Here is a 19,409-nt window from a genome sequence, read left to right on the forward strand (position 1 = left end):
GCCTGGCTGGGGAGCATGGTGTGGCCCCAGTGGCCCGGGTCCTGCCTTCCTTCCATTTATTTTCAATGCAATGGGGAAGAGGTTCTCATCTTTGACACGCACCAGGAGGGAAAGTGGCATGCACGCCACCAGAGGGACAAGGTTTGGGCATACGCAGGATCCCGGTGGATGTAAAGGAACAAGTGGGCACTCAGCCTGGGGGTTCGGGGGGCCTGGCTCCTTGTCTGTAGGCGAACCAGACAGGGGCACCTATCCAGCTGTCAGCCCTTGCAGAGCTGAGACGGGGGGAGCTGGGAGGGTGACAGGTAGGCCTGGAAGCTGGCGTCAGTGCGTGGAGGAGGAGTCGAGGGTATTGGCTTGTCCTTAAAACAGTGAGCTACTACACCAGAGGGCTGGGGGAGCCCAGAGCCTGGCAAGCGGGGACCAGTGTAACTCCCAAGCACACGCTGTCCACAGGAGGGTCCCTGCCATCAGGGTCTGACAGTGTTTTCCCATGCACCCCTGCCTTACCTCTCCAGGGACCTGACATCACCCAGCAGCACAGAGAAGAGAAAGAGACAGGGTCAGATATGAGAGCAAGGATTGTACTGGGAGGCCGGCCGGCAAGGCTCCTGCCCCCAGCTCACCTGTACTCGCCAAAGGTCTCGTCCTTCATCGGCCGGGCCTCGGAGTCCACCTGGGTGTCCTCTTTATCCTTCACTGGAGACACACAGAGAGGGCCAAGCTTCTTCTCCCGCCCCAGCCTGTTCCTGGACACTGGGCCCCATCCCCAGGCGGGGGACACGAGCTAGGTTCTCCCTCTGCACTCTGAGAGCCTCCAGCAATGTCTTGGCAGCTCTCAGAAGCCAGTAAGCATTCAAGGGTGTACCGCTCACCCCACGTGGGCCTGGCTGCCATTTGCTCTGGGCCCCTGTCTGCCCCCAACATGCCCATGCTGTCCTGCCGGGGGCTCAGGGACCAACAAGCACTTGTACAAGGGATGAACAGTGGCCCAGGGCAGCGTTACCTGAGTACTTGCCACCCTTGCTGCGCTTGATAAAGCAGAGGATGAGCAAGATGAGGAGCAAGAGAATGATGGCGCTGATGAAGCCGATAAACCAGCCCTCAGTGGCAAAGCCAGGAGGAGGGAGTCTCATTCGGCCTGAGGGAGAGAGCCCAGGCTAGGGTGACACAGAACCTCCGGGCACTGCATGACCCTCCGCCCTAACCCACGTCTCAGGTTCATGGCCTTGTGTGTGAGCCTCACTGGGAGCCTCTGTCTCCAGAGACTGGGCAGGGGCAGGATGAGGGCCAGGCACCAGAGGGTCCACGGGCAGTGGCCAGGGGCTGAGGTGTGCCCGCAAGTGATGCTTGGTGGGGGGATTCTCCGGGGAGCAAAGGACAGGGAGGAGGACCTTCTGAGAAAATGATTGCCTTAGAAACAGTTAACATAGGAGGGTTCTAAGACGAATCATTTCAGGAGCCTAGACTTCTCTGTCATGGGCCAAGGGGTACCCAGGTTCTGGGAGGAGGAGAGGAGCCGTGGCACGGGGCCTCACCAGTGCCGTTCGTCTTCACAGCCATCTGGTGTAGGAGCACCGTGTTCTTGAGTAGACAGATGTCGTAGTCGGTATCAGGCTGCAAGTCCCACTGCGTGTAGGACCTCTGGTTGTAGCTGACGTACTGTGGCGGTAGATAAGCACCCATCTTCTCTTCTGCAGGGGCGAGAGGGCAGCCGGGCTGGGAGGGAGTGCCAGCCAGCACCCTGGCTCCACACCAAGCCCAGACCCTCAGGACCCAGAGCCCCTTCCGCACCCAGAGGCCCCACTTATGCTCACCTCCCCGGGCTTTGAACGAGATCTGGAACCCAAAGTTGCACTGGCCCTCCTTGGGGACCCAGGAGACCACGCTGTAATTCTCTCCAGCCATGGCCGAGATATTGCCAAAATCCAGGGTCCCTGGGGAGTGAGAGGAGGCTGTGGGACCTCGTGGCGGCTCAAGGCCCACGCCGCTGGGCCTGGCTGCCCAGCGGGGCCTCCTCAGCCCTTCCGGCTTACCAGATAAGGCCATCGTGCCTCCTTCTTGCACAATGGCCTCACCAGGGCCCTCCTTAGTGGTGGCCTGAAGCTGGAAGCGGTACCTCAGGTGGGGGCTGAGGTTGGTCAGGTTGTGCATCCGCAGCTCAGGGTCCGAAAGGTTGAAGGACAACTGCTCCATGACCCCATCATCCACTGCAAGGACAGGAGGGGAGTTGGCTTCGGCAGCCGGCTCAGCTGGACCCCAGCCCCCCTCCATCTCCTCGCCAGGCTGGACCAGGGCTGTGGGCCCACAACGCACGTACGTGAGTGGTAGGAGAGCACGTAGCCAGTGAGCACGCCATTGTGACTGAGCGGAGGCTGCCAGTGCAGCAGCAGACTGGTGTTCGACTGGCACTCCAGGTGCAATGCCTCAGGGTGGCCGGGCACTGCGGGGCACAGACACGAGCAGCGGGGCCTCGCCCAGGCTCGAGCCGGGGCGGGGAGGAGGGGCAAGGCCGCGAACACGGGCTGCAAGGCTTACCGCCCTCTGGGGTGCTGAAGGTCATCTTGCTGGCGGGTCCCAGGCCCCGGCCATTAAAAGCCTGCACCTCCAGATGGTAGGAGCTGTAGGGCCGCAGGCCTCCCAGGATGGTGCTGGTGGTGTTGGCAGGCACCACCACGTGGCCTTTGTGGACATGCCTCTTGCTGTGCTTCCTCTGACTGCCCTCCCACCAGTATGTCACCTGCAGGTGGACAAAGGACCCCGTAGGGGCAGAAGTCATCCAGCAGTAACCGCCCGGCGCATGCCACCCCCTGCTCTCGATAAGAACCCTTTCCTCTCAACCCAAGGACTTCCGGAAGAGCAGCTGGCAGGTGACAGAGGCCTGCACCCAACCCTCTCACTCCTGGTACCCTCACACCTCATGCTGGGCACCCCCCACCCAGTTTCCACACCTTGGATCCTTACATTATATCCGCGGAGGTGACCCTTGACCTGGGCTGGGTCCAAGGGCCACCACTTGACCAGCACGGTGCTTGAGTTGAGGATCTTGACGTCTTCCAGCTGAGGGCTTGCCTGGGGGTCTGGAAACAGCCAGGGACATGGATGAAGGCCTATGGCATCTCGAGGCCAGCCCAGAACCCTCCCTCGGGGGAAGATGGATTGAATTTGAGGGGCAGGGCATTTGCTGGCCTCAGGGTCTCTCCCTACAGAGTGTTTATTAGTTGCAAGGCAGAAAGTAAGAAGTACAGGGAGGAGTAACCAGAAAAGATCTTGAAAGGGTGATCAAAAGGAACATCCGGTAGTGTTCTAGAATCAAGGAGAGGAAGGCGGCAGGACAACCAGACCGGATGCAGGATCCTGGACTCGGGGAAGACAGCATTGATTGACACAATTAGAACATCAGCTGCCAACCAGAGGAATGCATCGTGTCGATGATAAGTTTCTGGACTTTGGCACTTTGGTTATGTAAGAAAATATCCTTAGTCCTAAGAAATGCACTGTGGAGAGACAGGGGCCGGGCGCACGCTAAGAGGGGAGCGGGCTGCGCAGGCGCATGTGGGCTCTGCGACCGCTACTTACAGTCTTCTCCAGAGTAGCCAACGGTGACCTGGGGCTCGGGGCCTTTGCCCTGGCTGTTGATGGCCTGGACCTTGATCTCATAGGGTACAAAGGTGGACGTGTTGGACACCACTAGGAAGGGGTCATTCACGATCTGTTCCTGCCAGGCGCCCCGCAGCCCCTGAGGGCGCCACTGCACGCGATACTGAACATGGGGGGCATTCCAGTCCATCCACCTGAGCGGCTGGAGGGGGCAAGCGGAAGAGGAGCTGGCTGACCAAGAGCACCCCCGCTGGGACCTGCCGCCCCCGTCCCCTGGTGACCCAGCCTCATGTCCTGTCATCCTCTGATCCTTAGCAGACAGGGGGAACAGCGAACACCTGGGTCCTGGCCTGATGTCCCCTTACCTTCCAAGTGATGACCATGTTGTTGGTCTCATTGCCTTCCCCCCTCACGTCCACGGGGTTCTTCTCCGGGGCTGGAAAGTAATGTATTGTTAACTCATCAATGCTTTGGGCTCCTGCTGAGGCAGTGAAGGCTGAGGATGATGGAAAGAATGGCCCCTTCTGGCCCTGGAAGCCAGGAGCCGATAACCCCGAGGGAACCCTGCCCCTCAGCTCCCTCTGGAAACCTGAAAACAGAGGAGCTTGGGCGCAGTCACCTCTGCGGGCCCTCCTTGCAGAGCCTGGGAAGTCTGGGGACCCTGGCATCTAAGGCTCCCGCCCAGGTGACTCACCTGCCTCAGGTGTGACCACAGTCTCAGAAGCCGGGCTGGGCTCCCCGGGGCCGTATTTGTTGATGGCAGTAACTCTAAAGGTGTAGTGGACATAGGGTGAGAGCTTGAGGGTGGTGGAGGTCTGGTTTCCAGGCACCTTGCCCAGACTGTACCATTTCTCAGGTGCCATCTCCTTGTCTTCAAATTCAATGTCATACTCTGCCGAGAAATGAATCGACGATGGAGTGATCAGCGTGTGGTATGGGGGAGAGGTGATGAGGGTACAAGCCTGGCTTTCCCTGAGGTGCCCAAGGCGATTGGCATTCTCGGACTCGCATGAGGAACCGTGAGCCCCAGTGAGGTGGCGGTCATGGAGCCAGGGCCCTGGGAGGAGGGAGGGCTGGCAGAAGGGGCAGTGGGGGAGGTGAGTGGCGTCATGCCCAGGCCTCTTACTCTCAATGGGGGAGTTGTGGTCGTCAGCGGGACTCCAAGACAGGTGCACCTGGCTCTGCTTCAGCAGGTGACGACCGGACAGCTCCAACTGAGGCACTGGCCCAGGGCTCCCTGAGGGCCATAGAGGGTAGGTTCTGGGGCTCGCTCTTGAGCTGGATGCCCCACCTCCCAGCTCAAAAGGGCCCTGTAATGTGAGCCTGGGCCCCTGGGCCCCAAGGCCTGTGCCCCCCGTGTCTCCAGGCCATGAGCCTGATATCAGCCTAGGACTCACCCACCACCAGGAGCTCCGCCTTGCTCTCCACCACATCCAGCTTGGTGCTGGCCACACAGCTGTAGTTGCCTTGGTCACTGTAGTCCAAGCTGTGAATGACCAGGCGCCCGTCCTCTATGAAGTACCTGGTGGGAAGGGAAAGGGGACGCTCATCCTTGGGCTCTCAGGAGATCCACCACTTCCCACCCTCTGCTCCCCTGCCCTCCTTCTTCTTCCGGAACCTTCTCCCTCAAAGCAGGGGCACTCCCCCCATGGATAAGGCCAGGAGGCCCGGACATTCTGCTTTTCCCACTCTGCCCGCTTCCACTGAGGCCAGGTTGGGGCTGGGCTCGCACTTGTCACTATCCCCAAGCTCCTGGAGGTTTCGGCCATCCCTGCGCCAGGTGATGCTGCGCTGCAAGGAGGGGTCAAAGGAGGCCTGGCACGTGAACGTCACTCTTGAGCCTTTCTTCTCGATTGCGTTCTGGGGCCCCTGTGTGATCTGAGTGGCATCTGAGGGCAATGATGGGAAGAGACAGTCACTCTGGTGTCCTCCAGAGACCGTGACCATCCCTCCCGGAGGTGCTGCTGATCGCATGGGCGGGGGCGGGGGGGGTCACCTGACCTTTGACCTGCAGGTTCGCCACAATGGTTACGTTGTTTTGGTCATTAGCAGCCTGGCAGTAGTAGTGTCCGGTGTCATTGGCCTGGAGGTCCCGGATGCCCAGGGTCCCATTGGTGTAGGGGAAGAAGCGTTCGTCCTGCAGCACGGTCTTTCCTTCCTTGTCCAGCCTGGCACAAGGCAGGGCGGGCTTGGCTCACACTCCACCAGCGCGCTCCCCTGCCCTCCCTGGCTCCCTGGGCCAGAAGATGGCTTAGACCACCCCTGCCGGAGTGGGCGCTCACCACTGGACGCCGGGCACAGGGGCTCCGAAGGCCTTGCACAGAAGGTAGGCAGTGCTGCCCTCGACCGCCAAGTAGGTCTCATTGTCTGGGGTCAGGATCTTGGCTGGTAGCTCTGGAGGAGGAGTCACAGGAGACAGCGCCAAGGGGAAGATCCAGGGCTCCGCAGGGGACTCCTGTCCATCTTGCTTCCCTGCGCCTACCTCCGGCCCTTGCCAGCCTGAGCCTCTCTCTGCCTTCCGACATGCCATCCCCTCTGCCTCGAATGTGCCTCCCATCCCAGCCCCCCAAGTTTGACCAATTCTTTGGGGCATCACTGACATTCTACCCCTTCCTGAAAGCCTTCCTAGCCAAGCCCCCCATCTTCCCTGAGGCTCCAAGAGAGGAGCCGCCAGGCTGACCTTTGGCACACCCTGGCCAAGGTGAGCCTCCACTTTAGTGACACGGGATGGGCCAGACCACTCTCTGAGGCTCTTTCGTCTGTAAATGGTGACAAGACCCTGCCCCTCCTCCACACCCCCTGCCCTGTTGTTGTGAAGATGGGCGAGAGATGGGGTGAAGGGCCCCGGAGATCAGAAAGGCAGCCAAGGTAGACAAACCAGCTGCTGGCTGAGTCGGCTTGGTGGGCGGCAGGGACAGGTTGGGGGTTACGAGGCACAGAGGGCAGGGACGGCAGGCCCAGCTGCCTGGCACTCACGGACAATATAGATGTAGGCATTGGCCAGCAGGACCCCATGCCGGTTGCGGGCCTCGCACTGGGTGACCATCGTGTCGCTGGGCTGCACATTGCTCAGGGTCAGGGCTCCATGCTGGATCCGGTACTTCTGGTCCTTGCCCAGCTCTGTGCATGCAGCAGGCGGGCCCGAGGGCCAGGACAATGTAGGGAGCCGTGCTGAGGCCTCTCCTCACCCTCTTCTTCCTCCTCCGCCATCCCCAGAGCTTCCCATGCTCCCTGCCCCTGCCCAAGGGCCTCTTACCCTCCACAGGGATCCCATTGATTCTCCAGGTGACTTCTGGTTTGGGCCTGCCCTGCACTTGGCAGTCCAGGCGGGCAGTTTCCCCTGGCCCATACAGGTGGCTCTGGGGCTTGTGCAGCCAGTACGGGGCAGCTGCGAGGAAGGGGGGAGCTGCCCTGAGCCTGCAGCCTGCAGCCAGCTTTCGCCCCTGGCCCAGATGCCCCCCGCACCCCCATGACAGTGTGCATCGCAGATCGCCACGCCCGGAGGTCGCTCCGGGGAGCCTTGCAACAGGGCAGGGGTTGTGCCCAGCAGAGACACCATACCCTCCACGGTGACGTAGTAAGTGTGCCGGTCACTGCCTAGTGAGTTCTCAGCCAGGCAGCGGTACTCGCCGTCGTCCTCTTCGCCCATATCCAGCAGGTGCAGGGTCTTGTTGTGGTTCTGGTAGGTGACTCGGTCGGCTGGCATGTGGCCACTTGGGCGAAGCCACTTGATGGTGGGCGTGGGGCTGCCCGGCGCAGGGAGGCCAAGTAGGAGAGCAGAGGGGAGAGAAGACAGGGCTGCTGAGCTCTGCGCCCTTGACAGAGGCCCCGCCCACCCCTACCCAGAGAATCTAGACTCACAAGCCCTCAGCGATGCACTCCAGGACCAACGGCTGCCCCTGCAGGGCCACCAGGTGGCTGCTGGCATTGGTGGGAAAGAGCAGGCGTGGCTTCCTGTCGATCATGCTGTTGGCTGTGAGGAACAGGGACTGGGTGACTCTGGACACCCCGGCGAGCCCCTGGGGTCTCGGTTTCCTCGTCTGCTAAAGGGAGGACCCCACTCTGCTCTTGCCACCCAGGAAGGGGTCTAGACAGGGTCAAGATGGGAGCCAAGCTGTCCTCGAGGAAGACCAAAGTCTTCTATCTAGGGGACAAGCCAGGCCTGAGGGTGAGAGAGGAGTGGGGGTGTGTCAGAGCCTTTGGGACTCACTGGCCTTGACCCGGAGGTCAATGGGTTCCTTTTGAATGATGGTCCGAGTGCCAGGGAAGTGGGCATGGCAGATGTAGTCTGAGTGATTGTCCGAGGTGAGCACGTTGGCAAAGTAGAGGTTGCCATTCTGGCCCATCGTCACCCGCTCGTCCTGTTTTATGTGCAAGATCTCTGCGGGAGTAAGGCAAGGAGGCAGAGGTCAGCGCCCTCCTTCGAGGAAGATATTCCCACCGGCACCCCCGCCCCAGGCAGCAGCCCCTCGTGGGCACCCACTGCTGTTCATCCAGTAGATCCGGAGAGGCTCTGCGCTGGGTGGAGGGTGGCAAGGCAGAATCACTGACTCCCCTTCCTCTACCTCGACAGGTTTTACGGTCTCCTTTGGCCACTTGGGGGCACCTAGAAGGGACAGAGAGGCCAGCAAGGTGGATCCCAATTCTCTTCCTGGTCAAGGCAGGGCAGGGCAGGGGAAAGGAGGAGGGATGGCTCAGGTTCGAGAGAGGGCTAGGCCGCGAGGAAGGTCACATAAAGAGAGGCAGAGACTTTGGGTCTTTTCTGGGCTCAGGGTTGAGATTGGCACTCCACGCAGAGGAGACGATGGGCAGCGTGTGAAGGGTTAACCCTCCACAATTCTCAGCTCCCACCCCCAGGACAGGACAAGGATGGGTGGGGGGAGTCTGAGGTGCAGCAGTGGGGGAGGGGAGCTATGGAAGGATGCGGGAGTCACAGACCCTTCCATCATCCTGACACAGAAACCATGGCAACGGTTCCCAAGGTAACCAGAGGGGCAGAGAGGAAAAAGAGTGAGCTCGGGAGGCAGAAAGCTCAGGGAGGATGGAATGCAGAGGGGAAACCCCAAGGAAAGGGCGACACGGACGAAGGCAAAGACAGAGCCAGGGAGGCCGGGGTCGGAGGTGGGGCGAAGGAGCAGGGGGGAAGGGGGAGGAGAAGCAGAGGGAAGGAGGTGGAGCGGTGGAGAGAGATGACCAGAGAAAGAAACAGGACTTCGGAGATAAAGGAGAGACAGAAGCCAAGCCCAGGCAATGACTCAGACAGAGACAGGGCAGGCCAGAGAGAGGGACAACGCAGGCAGAGAATCGATCCTCCACCCACTCCAACAGCCAGCAAGCCTGAGCCCACGCGCTCCCACACAAGGTCCCTGAGACCTGGTTGGGGACCCGCTCATGTGTTCCAGACCCTCCCCGGTCCCTGCAGTGCCTCGCACCCTCGGCCATGAGCTGGATCTCATGGGACATGGCGGTGCCCAGCTTATTGCTGGCAAAGCAGCGATAGGTGCCCTGGAACCTCTGAGCAAAGTTGCTGTTGTTGCCGGTGATGGTGAAGGAGCCGGAGTGGGGCGCCTGGTGCACGGTCACACCCAGCTCCTCCTTGGGTTTGAAGTGGACACCATCTCGAGTCCAGCGGAACCTGTGAACAGAAAAGGGCTCAGAGGACCAAGGCCCCGGAACCGAAGTCAGGCGCTGGAATAGAACAGAGGCAACGGCACCGGAAGCCATCCAGAGGCCCCTAAGATGGGCTGGGACAAAGAAGGACCAAGGGAGATGAGGGAGACTGGGGTGTCTGGGCTCAGAAGTTGGGAGGCCTCGGAGGGGCAGGGGGGCTAGAGGTTGAGGTCAGCAGTCAAAAACAAGGCTTAGAGGGTAAAGGTCACTCACTGCACTTCGGGTTTCCCGGTGGCCTCACACTTGAGGCTTATGTCATCTGTGGGGAAGACAACCAGGCGCCGTGGAGACTGTTCCGTGATGACAGGTGGCTCCATCACTGGGGATACGATGGGGAGAGTGGTGGTGAGGATGCCATCTGGCTGGCATCATGGCCTCAACCCCCATCCCATGATGAGGGAAGCAGGGCCTGGAGCCCCTCGAGGCCCCAGGGCCGTGTGGGTAGGGTGACAGGAAGAACGAGCTAGAGAGACCAACTGCCTTGGCCATAGGCATGTGGGACATGAAAAGAGGGAGAGAAAGGGACACAGAACGAATGTAGAAAGAGACAGAACAGAGTTCCAAAGACAGACACCTAAAAGAGAGATATGAAGACGAAGAGAGACGAAAAGTGTATAGAAGAAAAAAGAGAGACAACAAAAGCCAAGAACACAGAAACTGAGAAAGACAAACCCCTCCCAGAGAGAGCGGGGACCAGAGAGGACAGAGCACCAGAAAGAAATGACAAGAGTGAGCGAGAGAAGCCAGGCCAGGGCAGACACAGAACAAAGACAACCCACACAGGTGGGAGAGACGGAGAAGGAGAGGCTGAGGTGAGCCTCCAGCCTGAGACAACGGGACAAGGACCCAAGAGCCAGAAAAGACAGCAACCAGCGCAGGGCACATGGCACGTAGGAAGAGGAGGGAGAGGGGCATGTGCTAGCATTCCCTCTTTCCTCCTCTTCCTGGCCTTCTGGAAAATACTCCCACCCTCCCGCAACTTACCATGGTATCCTTCATCTGAGAAATCCGGGCAGCAAGGGAGAGAACGGAGAGAAAAGCTGATAAGCAGCCCCAGCAGGGGGCCTGATGGCATGGAAAGAAATAAGCAAGTTGGCAGTCCCCCTGGGGAAGTGGGGGGGGCGGGTGGGAGAGGAAGCTGTCTGTGGTGGTGTTGTTCGGGGGGCACATACTGGGCTGGAGCTGTGGCAGGTCGAGACCCAGGACAGGCTAGAGCCTGGATTCAGGGGTGGGGCGATCAATGCCCAGGGGGAGCCAGGCCTTGGTGCCAGAAGGCAGGGGGAGAAAAATGTGTGCCTTTAACAAGGAGTGCCCTTCGCACAGACCCTTGCATCCCCCTGGCAGGACCTGGCAGGGTCTGCAGAACTGACCTCCATCCCACCCACGATGCCTTGAAGGAAGGCGGGGAGGCAGACAGCCCGCAGCCAGCACCCTCCCCTGCTCCAGCCCACTTCCCTCCTAATCCAATTAGCACAGCTCAGTGTTTTCAATTACCCAGGCCCAGCCTTCAGAGCCCAGCTGCCCCCTCCCCGCGAAACCCTCCCAAAGGCCCTGCTGCATCTGAGTTTCCATCGCCCGCGGGGCTATGGACACAGCAGCCCTCCTTTTCTCCCCTTCCTTCCTCCCAGCCTGCCACCAAGCTCCCCGGGGCCGAGGCCAGGGCCACTGCCCGGCTGCGGGACTCAGCCCAGCACTGGCCAGGGTGGCTATGAGGAGGGGGAGAGGGGGGGGAAGCAGGCTGGGGAGGGGAGTAGTTGGCTGCTTCTGAAAGCTTTGTCTCTGCAGAAGACCTCACTGTAAGGGCCCCCAAGAGAGAGGAGGGGGCTCCCTGGGGACACTGCAGAGAGAGCCCTGAGCTGGGGAGGGGCTAGTACAGGCAGCCCAAGAGCAAGAGACAATGACAGGGACCACAGGATGGGGGAAATAGACTTGGTGGAGAAAGCAGGAAAAGAGACAAAGGGGCCCGGAATGACTGCAGAGCAAGCAAGCTGAAGCTGGAAGCCATGTTGTATTGGGGTTAATACCAACTGCCAGCCAGTGGCCAGGGCAGACTTGGAACTGCCGCGGTCTTTGGCCTACTTCTCTTTCCTTGCTCTTGCCTTTCTCCAAATTCTCTCTGCCTCTCCACACACAGACAGACCCGGCCAGATGGCCCAGCCAGTGTGGTAGCAGGGCAGGCCGCTACCCAGGGTAAGACCTGAAAAGCAACTGAGAGGAGGTGGAGAGGGAAGGAGGACGAGTACATACATATGTGTGAAAGTGCGTAAGTGTGAGTCTGGGCATTTGTGTGTGGATGTCCCAGAGCATATCGCAATATGTTTGCGTGTCTGCCAGTGTATCTGTATGGGAGCGTGTCTCGCTGGAGTACATCTGAAGGCTGCGTGTGTGCGTGCTGGCATTCAGTGTACAATTTTGTACTGTACACCTGCCTCTGTGTCTGTGTGGATGATTGTTCCTTTGTGTCTAAATCCCTCACTTTGTGTGTGCAAGACTGTGTGTGTGTGTGTGTGTGTGTGTGTGTGTGTGTGTGTGCGCGCGCGCGCTTCCTATGTGTCCTCTCAGGGTCACTGCCCCTTCCATATTTCTGTGCCTGGATTGATACAGGTGGCTCGTCTATGTCTACCCGTGTGTGTGTCCGTGCGCATCTGTAGCTAGGGGAGTGTGCAGAGGCGTGACTGCATGAACAGTCGTGTTCATATATATGGAGGCGTCCTCAACCTCTGTCCTGTCAGGCCCTCTCCGCCTCTTCAAACTCTCACTGTCCCCAATGCCAGGTGCCTTCTAAGTCCACCTCCTTCATCCCCTGTCTCATTTCTGGCATTGACAGTCTTCCCCACTCCCGGCCCCCAGCTTGTCTCTCAGGGACACTGGCCTCCTCCGGGTCCAGCCTCAGAGACAAAGGGGGGCAGGGATTAGAACTATGGCAGGAACAGGCTCAAGATACACAAATGATGCCCTGTGAAATGCCCCTCACAGAAGCTCAACAGCCACTTACAGCAGTGTGTTTACATCTCCTGCTCACACTCAGGAGAAAACAGTGTCACAGTAACACCCCACCACACAAACACGAACAGGTACTCACATGCAGCCCCACTACATGACCCACTATAGTCAAATGTTAACAGTCAAATACCAACAGACTTTCACAAACCTGACCAATTAAGTAATAGTTCTTGTGACTCGCAAACTTACCCATATAGGAAATCAAAATCTTCCTCAGGAATATCCATACTTAGTCAATCATAACCACACATACAAGCATATACAGTCTGTCCCACTCACAAGCATACACAAATAATCATGTTCAGTCATAACCCACTAGCCCCGATCCCCAACACCCCCACACCTACCCGTGACCCCCCCGCACAAACGTAATGCTCCAGAAGCCCCACCCCCCAGACCCACCACATTACTGCACATCGAATCATAAGGATCCAGAAGGCGGCTGGACCTTTGCAAGGTGTCTTTTCCTGTCTAATCGCAGAGTTACAAAGGCCCAGGATAGGATTACCCAAGTCAGAAGCAGAAGCGAGACCTGAATCCGGGCCTTCGCACAAGCTAGTGGAGCACTGCGAACAACCCCATTCTCTCTCTTGCCACACCCCTGGGGAGGTGGGTGGGGAGGGGTGGGGCGTACCAGAAGAAAGTACAGAGGAGGCCCGAGGAGGCCCGAGGAGGCCCGAGGAGGCGGGTCCAGCACCAGGCCCGCTGTCCGTGGTGCTGAAACCTCCCGGGGCCGCCCTGTTCCCTGTCCGTGGTGCTGATACACCCCGCGCCTTCTGTCCTGTTCTCTCCAGAAGCACCCAACGTCCTGGGTACCTCCTGCAATATTCCATGCCCAAGAAAGGAAGGGTGAGGGGGCGAGGGTCCGGAACCAGAAGGTGAGGAGGTAGAAGATAAAGAGGAGCCCAGAACGGCGGTGAAGGAAGGCGCCGAGGCTCCCTCCAGCTACTCACATTCCTCGGGGATCTGGATGAGCAGGCAGGGGCTGCACAGGAGGAGAGGCCACAAGTACCGCAGCGCCACGGCCATCTTCCCGGCGGCGCCGGCGGCTCGGCTCGGCTCGGCACAGCCGGCCGTATTCGGCTCAGGCTCCGGCCCGGAGGGAAGGGGGCTGGTGGGCGGCTTGGGGTGGGGGCACTGGGACAGGGGAGGAGGGAAGGGTGGGGGAGGAGAAAGGAGAGAACGGACGGTTGTTAGTGACTAACATCTGGGCAAGCCCGGCTACTGGCCCCGCCCCCAGCCCCGCCCGTGGCTGGCCAACTCCCCCCTCTCCCTCTCCCCCCCACCTTGGAGGGAGAAATCTGGAAGAAACTAAGCACTGGCTGGGCCTCGAGGTTGCTTTTCATTCTCTTCCTATTCTCTGTCTGTGCCTTCCCCACCAGCTGCCTCTCCAGCACCAACTTGTTGCCCCAAATCAGCTCCCCCGGGCATGCCACAGGCCGCTCTGTGCATGTCGTCCCCATGTGTGACTCGATGTGCCAGCAAGCAGGTGCCTGTGGGCATGAGTGTAGATATGAATCTGCACGTAGCCAAATGTACACATCAGTATTTATGCGGCTGTGTGTGTACATGCAGGAGCACATTTGTATGTGTCTTCTCTGGGAAGGGACTGCACTCAGAAGCGTACGTGCAACTTCTTGTGTGTCTGTCTATATCTGTGGGGGATGAATCCTCACGTCTGCTATTGCCGTGTTCATATACAAGCGTGGATGCGCACATATGTAGAGCAAAACTCTCGTCAGTCTCATCGCCATGGGTTTCAGAACCGACTGATTCCCGGACGCTGTTAAGGCCTAAAAAGCCAGCGGTGGGTGGGGAGTTTGGGAAGTGGAGACAGCAATGGAAGGAAAGGGGCTCAAGAAGGCTGCATTTCACAGAATAGGTTGAAGAAAAGGAATAAAGAAGGGGGAAGGAAGTCTGCCCTCAGGAAGTGGCGGGAGGGAGAGAGAGGAAGAAAGCACCTCTCTGCTGTCCCTCAGGCCCCTGGGGAGCAATAGAGGCAACTGCGGCCTCCCCACTTCCAGATGCTCCAGGCCAGGGTCAGGGCAGGGGTCAGGGAAAGCTCTGGGACAGTGTTTTTGACACTTATTCAGTGTCTGGCAGGCCCAACTTCTGAATCTTTTTCTGAGTCCTGAAGGCTTAACTGCTAGGTGTGTCCACCCAAGCGTGTGACACCAGCCACACCCACATTCTACCTGCGTGGAAGGAGCCTGGAAGACGAGGAGCCCAGGGGAAGGGGGCTTCTCTACCAATGACCAGAAGAGGGAACAGACGTCCAAGAAGACAGACCACTTTGATTCCAAACAGGAAAACGTGTGAAAAAAGGCAAGCTGTGAAGGAGGCGGAAGAGCAGGAAGGACACTGGGTGGCTGAGAGCTTGGAGGCTGGAGCCCGGGTCTGTACGACCTCACCAAGTGCACACTGGGCATCCTCCCTCTGCCAGTCAGGGCCTCATCAAGGGGGTACCGAGCCTCATTCAGAATGCTGAAGGGCTGTGTGGGGAGGCCTGGGATGCTGTGCTAAGGCACCTAGACTCCGTCAAGAGCCACAAATCGGTTTTGTGTAAAGTAACCCGAGAAGAGTGGTAAATGCAGCAGACTGTCTGGGGATTGGGCGGGGGAAGTGGATGGTGGCAAATAGCAGTCATCTTGGAGCTCTCAGACTCCCGCCACCCAACGCTGCAGGGGGAGGTAGAGAAGCACCAGGGCGGGTCAACGTGGATGGGCCGAAGGCCAAGCAAATGACTTGAAGGATGGGAAGTGGCAAACACATGGCCAATTCCCAACTTGCAAGAACTGAGCTGGGGCCCAGAAGGGAGGAGCAACAGCAGACCTGTTCTGCCCCCTCCTTCCCTCACAAAGCCAGTACGAGCAGGGTGGGCCCCAGGCGGCCTTGGCCTCAACTTCAAGGCCTGTAGGAAGCAGTAGGAGATTCAGATCAGAGCAAGCGATCAAACAGCAGCCTTGGGAGCTCTGAACGCTCTGGTCTTGGGAGGGGGAGGGGAGGAAGAGAGAAAAGAGCTCAAAGGAGGACTTTTCTGCATTTGAGGAGGCCCGAGCGCTCTATTTGCTGGAACGATGAGCCCTGTCATGTCAGCTCCTCCATTTGTCTTCCAAATCTAGGCTCCCAGAATGGGGTGTGGCATGTACACCCCGGGTGTATACTCAGAGGAAATATGATACCCCCAACCCCCTGGTCCCCATTCCCTGCCCCATCCCAATGCCCCACAGTTTCACATCCAAACTCTTTTAGTCTCCTGGTATTTGCCAACCAGCTCGCCCGAGCCACCGGGGGACTCAGAGACAGGCTGGAGCCAGAAGGTTGAGGGGCTGGTCCCCTGACAGCTGGGAGGGGCTCTGCCTCCTCTCCTCCCACTGCTGCTGGGTCTCTGATCTCTCACCATTCCTCTGGCAATTACAGACCAAGCAGCTCAGGTTGTCAGCTCAGCAGGTCCCCACCCCCCATCAGCACCTCCAGGGGCAAGGGAGGGGGGACTATTCCACAAGCTGGTGTACAGATGGAGCCAAGGCCATGTCTGTGAAGGGGGGGCAGGCTGGGGAAGACTGAAGGGTGACAGACAGGGCGAGAAAGAGGCAGGAGGGAGCAGGAGAGGCTGAGAAGTGGGGCTGGGGGAGGGAATGGAAGACAAAGACGGATGTTGAACCATCACGGTAACCGAGATGGAGAGACCCAGGAACAGGGACCCAGGAAGCATGGAGAGGAAAAGAAGACGTGAAAGGCGTACGTAGGGTGGGAGACAGCCGCAGAAGGCACTAATGAGAAGTAGCCGAGGGATAAGAGGGGCTGGTGGTGCTTCCTCCAGATCCTGGTCCCTGGGGGATGCACCAGGCAAGGGGCGGGGAAGGAGGAGGGGTGATGGACCTGAGTCGGAGGAGGGGCCCTTCTTGGGCTTGGAGGTCAGGCTGGACTGATGGGCAGGGCGGAGAGACAAACAGAGAGCAGAGAAGCCGTGAACCGGCGCCAGAGAGACAAACAAAGCCCACGACTAGGAAGACAACGACAATGACAGAGAGCGGCAGGTCCCTGGCCACTTGTGGCATCGGAGCAGAGATGCGGTTGTAAGACAGGATGAATGAACTGGCTGGCCCTCAGGGAGCAGGTGCGAGTCCCCACAGAGGGGGAGGGCGAAGCACCCAGAGGACCATAGTGGATCCTTCCAAGATCGCCCCTTTGGCGAAGCGAGCAGCCACCTGGCCGGGGGGGGAGATGCCCACCCATCCACAGGCACAACAATGAGTGTCCGTGTGCACGCCCATACGTGCACCCGCTGCATACACCTGCCGTCGTGCTGGGGGAGGCCACAACAAAGGCAGGCTGCTCCTGAGTGTGTCCAGCTGGGATCCCATCCTCCCCTGGGTTCTCACACACCACTCACAGGCTGGCAGAGAGAAAGGGCGTGGCAGGCACCGAGGTGAATGAAGTCGGCAAGGTCAGGCCCACTGGAACCTGCAGGGAAGGGCCCAGTGCGACCCCAGAGGAGCCCTGGCCCCACTGTGCCCCTGGGTCCCCTTCAAACTCCTCTCCTCTGGCCTCTGGCCACTGACTGCAGTGGTGGGAGGCGCTTGGAAGGACGTGGAGCCAGGCTGAGACCTGGGGTGGCTTGCTTTCCTCCCTAAACACACACACACACACACACACACACACCCTGGGAACCTTTAGAGGTGCCCTGCATGCGCTCGATGCACACGTGTCCGCCAGCTCCCACGTCCTGCCCTGAGTCCTCCCTGCCCCTCCCGTCTGAAGGGAATGCACCTGCCTAAGAGAGAAGTAGCAATACGACTCTCTAGCCCAGTGTCTGTTGAGAACAGCAGTGCTCTGTGACCGGGCAGGCCTGAGTAGGGGCAGGGCTGGGGGCTCAGCACCCCGGGTGTGTGAGATGGTCAGAGTGTGGGTGCCACGTCTACATACTTGTAGGTCTGGGGGTGTACGTGGTGGCACTCATACCTGGGTGGTCTCTTCATTGGGCTGATGGGGGCCCCGGAGCCTGTCAGTGTGCATATGAGACTGTGGGTGTCAATTATATCCCATGCACTGTGTTTCTTTAAGGCTCCTTCTCGCCCTCCCCACCCCAGGCTGTGGCTGGCGAGTTTCCATGGAGATGGAGCCCAGCTCCCTCCACTGGCAGAGATGGGGGAAGCCTAAAGGAAAGCTTGCTGCAGCCTAATGGGTTATTTAGATAATACATAAAGGAGGCTTCTGGGTGGGAGCCCCCACAGGTACCCGGGTGCCCGGAGTCTCAAAGGACTGCTGTTTCATCCTCTGTGCTCCTGCCTCACCTCTCCCTGAGAGCCCCCCACCCAGAGTACACCCTCAGCCCCCACAAGGCTGAGATCTCCAAGGCAACGACAGCTCACCTGTAAAGGACCATTCTTAAAGGATGAAGAAGGGGCGGGACAGAGGTTAACCCTTTGTGGGAGAGTAAGGAGAACAGTCTGTACTGGCGAAGGAAGAGAGAATCTCACCATCCGTGGCCAGGACAGTTTTTCTCCACCCCCACCCCGGCGTCAGAGTCAGCTGCCCCGTTTTATTGAATAAATGCATGGATAGCATCACACGCCAGGGACTCTCTTAAGCGCTTCTTCACACATCACTCATGTCATCCTTCAAATTGTCCTGAAAAGGATATGCTACCAGTATCCCTATTTTACAGATGCCGAAACTGAGGTTCAGAGAAGCAGAGCATCAGATTCAAGGTCAAAGAGTTGGCACTGACGCTCACCAGAGATGGGGTTCTAGACGGGCAGAGGCTTCCTCTGGGGGTCGGCTCACCTCTCAGAGCAGCTTCCCAACGTGTGCACCTGCTGCTGTTCCCAGGTGGCCAGGGGCCTGGACAAGGATGGCCTCCAAGCCATCCTGCTCCCTGGGGAAGGGCCTATTTGCTAGGCAGATGGCAGGCAAATGTTGGGGGCAGGGAGGGAAATCTTGAGAGGAGGACACGCGGAAGTAGGATGTGACCCAAATCGTGCCTCAGCAGAGCAGGAACTACCCTACCCCTCGGCCTTGGGCTTCACACGACGCCCAACCCAAGGGCTCTGTCCAAGGGAAGGCAAATTCCTTTCCCTGTTCAGCTCCGGGAAAGCCTGGGCTTCTTCCTCCCCCTCCCGTTATCCAGAATCTTGGGTCGCTTTCTGACCCCTTTCTTAAAACCGAAGGCTCCGGGGCCCCCTCACAAACAGGCTTCGGCTACCTGGAAAGCCCCTCTCTCCAGTCAGGGCTTAGGGACAGTGTCAACTCGCTGTGCAGAAGGGGAAACTGAGGCCCAATGGGGTAGGCGCCAAGACTCCGGCTTCCCAGCCCCTTAGAATGCCAGCAGTACAGCCAAGTTTCCCATGTACGGTTGGGGAAACCGACGCCCACGGCCTAAAAGCTGCGCCCCCCTCCACCCACTCTAAACCCTCCCCTCTAACTCTGGAGAGCGAGCTCATGACAAGACCAGAAACCCCCGACCTGAGAAACGAAACTGGCACTACGTGGGGCTTCAGGGTCCAGGCCGGCGGGGCGATGTGCTTCCTGTTCCCATGGGCTGGCAGGGCCTGCCTCTAGGACCCGAGGGGAGAGAAGGCTGCAGAGCAGGCGGGCAGCACAGGGAAGATGCTAAGCAAAGAGGCAAGAGGGAGCTCAGCCGGCAGCAAGAGGCACTGGCCAGCTTGCTGTTCAGACCCGCCAGTCCTGGGATGCCTAGTCCAAGTGGGGAGTGGGCGCCTAGAAACAGCTCAGACCCCTCCAGTCTCCTCCGGTCCCCTCAGGGCTCCCCACTCCCAAAGGGTTAAAGGGCAGAGGGGGCACAGGAAGCCTGGGGGGTGGACAATGGAGCCTCTGTCATCTCAGGCATTCCTAAGGCATGAACGAAGGCGGCCAGGGGAGGGGCCAGAGGGCACCCCGCAACCGAAAGCCCCACATCATGCAGCAAGGCATGCCAGCCTCTGTGGCCACCGCCGTCAGCCCTGCCCCTTCCTAGCACAGGCTCAGTTAGGGCATCCAAGGGGACCCATGTGGGCACAGGAGGATCTGTGTGCGCATGCTCTCTCACACACCCATACACACGAGAATGCACACATGCAACCAGATATCTGATCCCCACACATGCAAATAGGAATACTGCAAGCTACACACAC

The 19,409-nt window shown here is 59.2% G+C and overlaps 1 protein-coding gene across 3 annotated transcripts in view; it reads right to left on the reverse strand.

Annotated features, from left to right (window-relative positions):
- The window catches only part of L1CAM (L1 cell adhesion molecule), a 25,450-nt gene that overhangs the window by 2,903 nt on the left and 3,138 nt on the right, over nt 1-19,409 (reverse strand). Inside the window, exons 2-27 of one of the 3 annotated variants that reach the window (XM_011375537.2) lie at nt 13,227-13,410; nt 10,255-10,269; nt 9,484-9,589; nt 9,033-9,235; nt 8,084-8,206; nt 7,811-7,981; nt 7,462-7,573; nt 7,162-7,346; nt 6,857-6,988; nt 6,577-6,720; nt 5,883-5,994; nt 5,602-5,768; nt 5,333-5,489; nt 4,998-5,122; nt 4,727-4,837; nt 4,295-4,492; nt 3,966-4,036; nt 3,580-3,802; nt 2,965-3,080; nt 2,539-2,740; nt 2,321-2,443; nt 2,037-2,210; nt 1,818-1,937; nt 1,539-1,694; nt 1,007-1,141; nt 627-699 (exon numbers count right to left, since the gene is read on the reverse strand). In XM_011375537.2, coding sequence (XP_011373839.2) covers nt 627-699; nt 1,007-1,141; nt 1,539-1,694; nt 1,818-1,937; nt 2,037-2,210; nt 2,321-2,443; nt 2,539-2,740; nt 2,965-3,080; nt 3,580-3,802; nt 3,966-4,036; nt 4,295-4,492; nt 4,727-4,837; nt 4,998-5,122; nt 5,333-5,489; nt 5,602-5,768; nt 5,883-5,994; nt 6,577-6,720; nt 6,857-6,988; nt 7,162-7,346; nt 7,462-7,573; nt 7,811-7,981; nt 8,084-8,206; nt 9,033-9,235; nt 9,484-9,589; nt 10,255-10,269; nt 13,227-13,410 — 3,638 coding nt within the window. The remainder of the gene's footprint in view (nt 1-626; nt 700-1,006; nt 1,142-1,538; nt 1,695-1,817; nt 1,938-2,036; nt 2,211-2,320; nt 2,444-2,538; nt 2,741-2,964; nt 3,081-3,579; nt 3,803-3,965; nt 4,037-4,294; nt 4,493-4,726; nt 4,838-4,997; nt 5,123-5,332; nt 5,490-5,601; nt 5,769-5,882; nt 5,995-6,576; nt 6,721-6,856; nt 6,989-7,161; nt 7,347-7,461; nt 7,574-7,810; nt 7,982-8,083; nt 8,207-9,032; nt 9,236-9,483; nt 9,590-10,254; nt 10,270-13,226; nt 13,411-19,409) is intronic. The other 2 variants (XM_023520646.1, XM_011375536.2) reach the window with 2 other exon arrangements.

This window comes from Pteropus vampyrus, unplaced genomic scaffold, assembly GCF_000151845.1.
Source record: "Pteropus vampyrus isolate Shadow unplaced genomic scaffold, Pvam_2.0 Scaffold275, whole genome shotgun sequence".
NCBI classification, from domain to species: Eukaryota; Metazoa; Chordata; class Mammalia; order Chiroptera; family Pteropodidae; genus Pteropus; species Pteropus vampyrus.